Source organism: Manduca sexta, chromosome 5 (assembly GCF_014839805.1).
Source record: "Manduca sexta isolate Smith_Timp_Sample1 chromosome 5, JHU_Msex_v1.0, whole genome shotgun sequence".
Lineage (NCBI taxonomy): Eukaryota > Metazoa > Arthropoda > Insecta > Lepidoptera > Sphingidae > Manduca > Manduca sexta.
Window position 1 is genome coordinate 729942 of NC_051119.1, and position 9050 is coordinate 738991.

Below are 9050 nucleotides of genomic sequence, written 5' to 3' on the forward strand. Positions count from 1 at the left end.
GTAGATATTTGTTTACGAAGCCCGTAAAACCTTTACTTCTCTTGGCTTCTCGTAATTTAAAAAAAAAATATGCTAACAGTTTCCATAGTGCCACCAGATTTTTACTTCCATGACTTTGACCTCTCACACATTATATAACACGATGCAGTTATCACCAAACCGCTTCTCAGAAGCATTCAACTCGAATTGTGCCAAACGGCAGCCTCGCTCTTCTTATCTCGGGTCATGCTGATAAAAACCCTCGTAACTACATCACGTTAGTACATTTCACATCAACGCGGCGCGAAGACATGGCACGAATACTGATCATATTTCTGTTAATATCCGTAATAATACACGGTACGTTCGCGCAATGCAATCAGAACACGGCTCGGGGCTTCATGCGGCGAGCACTGTACGAATTTACCACGGATCTAGTTGCGAGAATCAACCAGGAGACTGAAAGCCACTTCGTCGCCTCAGGCCTGTCTTCTTGGACCCTGCTGTCGGCCATGTCCTTCGGCGCTGGCTATGAAACGCTCTCAGAACTCCAGCGAGTCCTGAGACTCCATCCTCACAAATGCTTTAACAATAAGTTCTTCGAAATCCTACAGAATTCTGCAAACAACGACACCACTATAATGGAGAGGAGTTCTACTGTCTATGTCAACGACAAGTTGGCGGTTCATGATAAATTCAAGAATAGTGTCGAGGGAGCTGGTTTATGCGAAGTGAAGAACATAAACCTCGATGATGTGACGCAGGCAGCAGCTATCATAAACGACTATGTACGGGAAGCGACTCACGAAGCGATCGACGAAATAGTCACCGCGGGAGACTTGGACAGAGTTCGCATGGTGATGATCGACGCTCTGTACTTCAGAGGAGCGTGGAAAATACCGTTCCCTTACGATGATACAGAAAACAGTGCGTTCTACAATCATTTGGGCCACCAGATAGGTGATGTGAATCTCATGTTTGTATCCGGATCTTTCCACGTCATTTCGCTTGACCAGATCCGCGCGAAAGTTTTGGAACTACCATATGGCAACGATGGAAGATACTCCATGTTATTATTCCTCCCGTACCCAGATGTATCTATTTCCAACGTCATTGATAGCCTAAAGAAGATAAATCTAGCCTCAATTTACCTCCTATTCGAAGAATACGGACAGCAGACGGTGCACGTACAAATCCCTCGGTTCAAGATCACATCCGACATCAACAATTTGAAGGAGTTGCTTATGGACATGGGATTAAGGGCGTTATTCGACAGTTCGCTCGCTGATTTCTCGGAATTGACCGATTACCCGCTGTACGTGTCGAATTTCATCCAGAAAGTAGACGTGGAAGTGAGTGAGGAAGGAACAGTCGCGGCGGCAGCGACTGAGGCCATGTTTGAACCGAGGATGATGCCGGAACAGTTCGTGGCGAACAAACCGTTTTTGTTCATGATCGTCGACAAACAGATTGACGTGATGCTGTTCACGGGCGCGTACTCTAAGCCAAGCATTTATTGAGACTAAAGGATTCGCGTGTGTCGGCTGGCAGCAAAGTTTTAGCTGCGGTATCCGTTTACAAATAATTTTAAGTATGTCATTTGTGTGATAAAGGAAATAAAATTGAGTGCGTTCTACACACAAAGCGTGTCTTAAATAAAATCCTGTTCTGTCTATATAATTAAGTATAATTATAAGCAGCTGTAATTGTAGTGATTGTGAAAATGTGTTCTAAATATTATGATAATGTTATTATGATATTTGCATGACAGCGCAGGCCGCGAATATTGGCTTTTTATGCGCAGGGAATATGCAATTCGTCAGTTCTTTTTTAGTTTAACTCGCAGAGTCGGCCTTGTAACTCCGCGCAATCACACATTTAACTACACATTAAACACTCGTTTGAGTACCACATTAACGTGCTCATCTCAAAACTCTCGAATGAAAATAAAAATAAATACGTTTATTTCATTGATTGTTTTAATTGCGCTTCTGTCCGATTTCATGTCTTCCCACAATTTTATGTGCACTTCGTTTGCTAAAAGTAGCGTATGAGATGTAAAAAAATATGAAGATACATAATATTATTTGAGTATATGTCGGAATATATGCCCAATATGCCCAATGTCCGTAGGTTCAAATCCCAAGAGCACAAAACTCTGACTTTTAAAAATTAAGTGTGTGTTATCCGCTTGCTTTAACGGTGAAGGAAAACATCGTGAGGAAACCTGCATACCTGAAAAATTCTCTATAGGAATTTCGAAGGTGTGTAATGTATACCAATACGCACTAGGCCAGCGTGGTTGACTAAGGCCTAAGCCCTCTCAGAAGTAGAAAAGGCCTGTGCTCAGCAGTGGGACAGTATACAATACAGGGCTAATATTATTATTATTTTGAAGCTATATTGTGACGTCTATTGACCCGGGTGCCTGGATAGCAAGACCGGCCATAGACGTATTTAGTTCATAAATTAAATATCCAAAGATTTAGAAAAGAACCGGTTCTCTAAAAAACCTATAGTCATCGGGGATTCTACGGTCTTCTTCCCTGTGGTACAAAGCCCTAACTTGGTGCACTAAGCTGACAGTCTGCCTTAAGATCAGTGCTGTTAATGGAGACCCACATGAGGTTCCTATTTCCTTCTGCATAACAAATATAGATCTGTTTAAATATATAATCTATTAAAATTACCAAGGAAAAATAATGGAAATGTTTCTCCTATATTTTAAACTATAACAAGAATTTTATATTTATTATCTATGATAGACAGTAAATAAATAAATAAATAAACAGACATCTTACTTATAAAAGTTTCGCTAAGGTATGCTTAGTTAAAACACAAATTTATTCGATCAGCTGTAAGTCACAACCCGCTATCTTGCCTCTTAATAAGGTTTAAACTAGGAACCGGTGATGTTTTTGACTACTATTTAAGCAATACTTAACCACCTCTTAACACTAAAACAAGTTTATATGTAAGTCTAATATATTCCAGCTTGCATTAGTTTTATATTTTTAAAAGACACAGTATGTCAGTACTTAACCTTTGACATATGATGTGTGATCTTGTATTATCAGATAAGTCTTGTTTGTCTTTAAACAAAAAAAAACATAAAAATAGGTCAAAAAGTATTTTTGTGTCGAATAATTTTGGGTTTTTCATTGACGTTTAAAATTTTAATTAATAGTCTTATAGCGATACGAGGAAACAAGCAAATGGGTTACCTAATACAATATAAAGACATATTTCTATGCTAACCAGGGAAATAAAAACCTCCAAATGTTGGGATTAAATGTGTAATCAATGGTTAAAATTGTGATAGGTTAAATAGAAAATAAATTAGCTTAACAAAATATATTTCTATAGAAATACAACCTTATTCGCAAATATTTCATTCAATTGTTTCTAAAATATATACTTAATGGATATGGATAACAATTTTAATATCATAGCGCAGTTGAATTCGGCATTGCACATACACTACCGACATTTTGGTACGCGACATACTTTTAAATGTCGATGCAACCAATTATTAATTGCGAGGCGACCAATGGATGGTACTTTATTTTATTGAACATTAAATCAGCTATGGGCAGGGATGCCGTGGAGGAATTTATATGAGGGGAATTAAATTGGCAACACAATACGAAATGCATTTAACTTATAGTAAACGTACAACAGCCCAAACAGAAGCAACACCGTCTAGCAATATTGTTTTAAAATACGAGCTAATGACGTATTTTTGCAAACTTCTCAGTTACATTTTTTTTAGTATATTACTTGATTATTAATAAAAAAAATATATATCACTTTGAATAACGAGACGAGCTTGCCGTTCGCCTGATAGTAAGCGATATGACCGCCCATAAACAGTAGAAACACCATCCAACATCTTGAATTACAAAGTATTGTTCGGTATTCCACTGCGCTCGCCATCTTGAGACATATGTTAAGTTTTATTTATAATTATGTCTGTAACCAGTGTAACTAACACGTCGTGAGCATACAACAAACCTCTCTGAAATGACGAATTCGTTTAAAACGTTTTCCTATCATATAGTTGAATTAATAAAACGCCTTACTTCCGCGAATAAATATTCCCGTAGTTCAAATCTAAAATTATTGACACGTATATTTGAATACAGCAGAGCTCAAACATTTGCTCCGACTCGCAAAAAGTTGTTTTCACAATAGTCAATGATCAGAGAACTAGTAGACTTGGTTCCTAGTTTTTTGTATCAGACGGACAAAAAATTCAAATGTCATTATTTCTAGTTAATTTCCTTGAAGTTAAACTGTTCTACTAAGCTTGGTATTTAGATTAATGTTAGGTTACATTGTTCACCGAGATTAATTAGAATTTCGGGTAGGTTATTTGTTTCATTTTGCCGGATATTTTTTTTATACATGAAGTGGGGTTCAATAGAATGTCGACTGACGAGAGATGATTACCCGTCTCAGTCGACACAATTATGCCGGCCTGTTAGAACCGAATATACACAGTCTAATCCCGGAACGCGACACACTTATTTAGGCCACTATGGCTGGTGTTAACACCTTGTGTACAGTGGTCGCTATCCGGGCATAAAAATATAAACACCAACTAATGATTTCATCATTTTGATTAGTTTGACACGCTTACGGCTATGTTATTTTGATTGGATTCTTTCTAATTAAAAATGGGAACAAAGTAATTTCTTCACGTATTATACGTATAAAGCTGAAGAGTTTGTTTGTTTGAACGCGCTAATCTCTGCAACTAACGGGTCGAATTGAAAACATTATCTTTAGTGTTGGACTGCTCATTTATCCAGGTATGCCATATAACATCACGCTATGACCAATAGGAGCGGAGCATTAACGAAAAATGTTGCAAAAACAAGGTAAATTTATTCTTTTAAACGGTTAAAGTTACGCCACAACCATGTATGACAGAATTGTTCCTTTAAAATAGTTTTAAAAAATATAAAACAAAGTCCTCCGCCGCATTTGTTTGCCTGTCCGAACACGATAATCAAAAACTACCCAACAAATTTCGATGTAATTTTACATGGAAATAGTTTAAGACCCTGGGAAGGACATAGACTTCTTTCTAACCCGGGAAACATTCACACAGGCGGAGTCGCGAGCTGAAGCTAGTATGTTCTACCAGATATTCTAGCAATAAGAGACAATAGATTAAAATATATTATACAGGACTCGCCGTTCTGAATTCTTCCTTGCAAATGACCGTTTTTTATTCAACGAGGCCAAACAATTAAAACAATTGAAATGCTAATAGTTTATACAAATGACTGGAGAAAAAATTAGGCACAACATTTAACAATGCTAACGTTCTAATGAGAATCTTTTTCCCGTCAGTCTGTTGTTTAAGATAGATTTTTGGACATAATTTATTCACAGACGATTTTTAACCGAATTCAAAAAAAGAGAAGGTTATCAATTCGACATGAATGTTTTTTTTTATTTTTTTTTTTTAATGTTTGTTACCTCAGAACTCATTCATTTATTAACCGATTTGGAAAAATCTTTTTTTATTCGAAAGAATATACCTCCAGATTGGTCCTCTAGATTTCTTTTAAATTTCATAAATTGCCTCCGTGGCATTGTTTTTTGCGTTATGATTGGCGTGTTTTCTTTTTTACACGTTCACTGCAAGTAATGGCAAATGGAGTGGTGTCCAATAGAATGTCGACTGACGAGAGATAGTTACCTCTTGGCAGTCGACACAATTATGTCTGTTGGAACCGGATATACACAGGCTGATCCTGGAACGCGACACATTTACGTAGGCCAGTATGATGGATTTAACAGCTTATGTGCGGTGGTCGCTATCCGGGCGGATATAAAATATATCCTACCACCAGCAACATTTTACTCACATTTCGATTGATTTAGGTTTCATTAACAGAACACGAGTCTATTTATTTGACTGTATGCATTGTGCAGGCTTCTTTACACGTTTATAAATACTTTTTCAATGCCAAATATTATTGTATTTGTCATCCTAGAATGCGACACACTTACGTGGACCACTGTGGATCTTGGGTTCGTTCTCTGAGTCGAGTATAGTGATATTCAGTTTCTCTGCTCAGTATTAGCTTGGAGTCTGGAACTGTGTCCGTTAAATGGCAGTAGATTCGTTTTACAAAAGACCTAACATACCTGAGAAATGTGGGTGTATTATCATCACTGCATGCCCTAAGAAGTAGAAAAGAAGTGGACTGCTGTAGGCGCTCGGAAGCCTTGAAATTAAAAGACCGGCGAACAGCCCATTAATACGTCACGAATCTCAGCTCAAGACGGCCACAGGGAGAGGATGATACATCAACAATTAGGTGACAAAAAAGTTTTAGAAATATCAATTTACCCAATACATCATGACGTCGCACAGCTCTGTCAGTAAAGATCTGGTGAGCGGTGACTCTCACTGTCATAGTCGGAGATTTGTTTGCTGGTGATCATTAGTTCGATGAATTCCAACAGTATACCACGATTTGCCCAAGGTTGGACACCCAGGCAAATCAGGCGTGCAATTGTAAAATCTGTTGCACCAACCCCAGATTGAGATATGGGTACGATGATTTCATAAGTTTCTATGCTTTTATATTACGTAAGTTCCGCAGTGACCCGCGCAGTTTCGACGCGTGTCGCAACGATAGGGCGCGGCTGTACGAGACACATGAGATACCGTGATATATTGTATTGAACAAGGTAGCGATTAGCAAAACTTGCAGAAGTCCACTTCCTTAACCTATAACACTCACGGCTAGCTGAATTCTGCAAGCAACTTGCGGCAAATTACTTGTGTTAAATTATTGAAATATTGCCGTGTAAACTCGTCTTGCTTTTTTTATTGCTTTGAATGATGAGACGAGCTTGCCGTTCGCCTAATGGTAAGCGATACGACAACCCATAAAAAGTAGAAACACCATCCAACACGTCTATATCTAAATGCTTGAAAAATCATGATCATATCGTCGTCGATCGTCATGCCTGCCCTGACAACTTTTCAGCTATTCACATTGCCCCGCACTGGGGTAAGAAATTGGTTACACTGACCCCTTCTATGAAACTATAGAAAAGATTTTGTCACATTGTTACATTATCTATCAGGGGTGTACAACTTGTGAGAGATGCCACGAATGATCGCATTTATTGATGTGTCAAGGATTGTAAATTTATAACCGGTGACATATAATATCAATAATATCAGCCTTGTATTATATATTGACCCACTGTTGGGCACGGGCCTCCTCTATTACTGAGAGGGATTAGGCCTTAGTCCACCACGCTCGCCTAGTGCGGATTGGTAGACTTCACACACCCTCGAAAATTCCTATAGAGAACTTCTTAGGTATGCAAGTTTCCTCGCGATGCTTTCCTTCACCGTTAAAGCAAGCGATAAATTCATAAAGAATACACACATAATTTTTTTTAGAAACGTCAGAGGTGTGTGCTCTTGGGATCTGAACCTGCAGACATTCGTCTCCGCAGTCCGTTCCACAACCAACTAGGCTATCGCCGCTTGACATGTTATAATACGGAAATAATAATTATATTTTGATCTAGTAAGACTTCTACTTAAACTGCCCCGGTACCGATGCCAACACAGCTGTCGAATCGCGTGCATATCATTACAGCTGGTCTGGATTCCATCTAATTAGCGTCCGGCTATTAATAAACTGCACATCTGGTGTCTCGGGATGCAGATCGACTGCACATTGTGGCCTTGAACTATAATATGGTAAGACCGTCGTGTAGCCAGTTCTGGTAAACGGTATATTAAAATACACTACACAGTCTTTTTTCGAAACTAGTGTAGTGTTTTATGTGCAAAATACTAAGGCTGACTTGCATAACCACTCACTAAATATAATTAACGCTAAATACATATTATATTTTAATCATAATGTTGTCTTCCTCAACTCTTATTGAATGATAGCGACAGCACGGAGTTTTAAATGTGTTTAGCGGTAAACATGTTTAGCAAATCGATGTGCAAGCCAGCCTAAGAGGATGAGATGAAAGAGGATAATATCAAAATTTACTGGTGGTACGTCTCTTATTTGTGAAATTCCGCCTGGTTAGGTACCACCGCAATGTCTATTTCTGCCGCTAAGCAGGGTGTAGTGACTGTTGTGTTCCGGTAGTCACTGCTATGTTTCAGTTTGAAGAACATTGTAGCCAGTGTAACTACTGGACTTAATAAGACTTAACATCTCATGTCTCAGGATGGCGAGCGCAGTAGAATACCAAACAATGCTTTGTAAATAAGGTGGTTGAATGGTGTTTCTACTGTTTATGGGCGGTCGTATCGCTTACCTTTACGCGAACGGCAAACTCGTCTCGTCATTCAAAGCAATAATAAATATTATAAACCTTGGCTTCGTATACTTTTTTATCTCAATAAATGTAATAATCAATGTCTTTAGACATTTATTTTGCAGCAACCTTCAATATTTATGATACATTTTATTATTACTATATGGTCAGTAAACAGCGAATTATCATCTGATGATAATTGACAGCCAGGCTGTCTGTGCGTAGTTTCTCTATCAACGCAATTATGAAGAGCGAACCTCACGGACTCGTGTTTTATTTTTCTGCCTATAAAGGCAACAGCGAAAAATAAATTAATGTTACATAAGTATGTCCTTTTCTTTGGTCATTAACACCTGCCCTGGAGTCCTGGATTAGGTTTCAAGGCAAAGCATCTCCATGCCTCCTGGAATTGCAGATGTTTATGAGCAGCAGTGATGACTTACCATCAGGAGAATCGTGTGCTCATTTGCCCCCTACAACATTAAACGAAATGTTTCTTAAAACGATTTGGTTATAAATTCCGTTCAGGTACCCTTAGGCATCAAAGAACCTTTATGGGTAGCTGCAAAGTTTCCAAAAAGGCACAACTGGCTGTCTATAGAGGAGTGTTATTGCCCACTCTGATGTATGGTAGTGAAAGTAGGGTATGGCACAAAAAGCATGAAAGTAAAATTAAAGCAGTGGAAATGAGAGCGTTAAGAAGTATGTGTGGGATGACTATGAATGATAGAGTGCGTAATACTACG

The 9050-nt window shown here is 38.4% G+C and overlaps 1 protein-coding gene across 1 annotated transcript; it reads left to right on the top strand.

The window, feature by feature from the left end:
* Positions 1-249: 249 nt before the first annotated feature.
* Positions 250-1949, top strand: LOC115448816 (serine protease inhibitor 77Ba). The gene has a single exon (XM_030176387.2). The coding sequence runs from the start codon at positions 291-293 to the stop codon at positions 1497-1499; it is 1209 nt and encodes a 402-aa protein (XP_030032247.2). The 5' UTR covers positions 250-290; the 3' UTR covers positions 1500-1949.
* Positions 1950-9050: the final 7101 nt, after the last annotated feature.

Excerpts from the sequence above, each read along its gene's own strand:
- LOC115448816 (XM_030176387.2), top strand. The coding sequence starts at position 291 with ATGGCACGAATACTGATCATATTTCTGTTAATATCCGTAATAATACAC.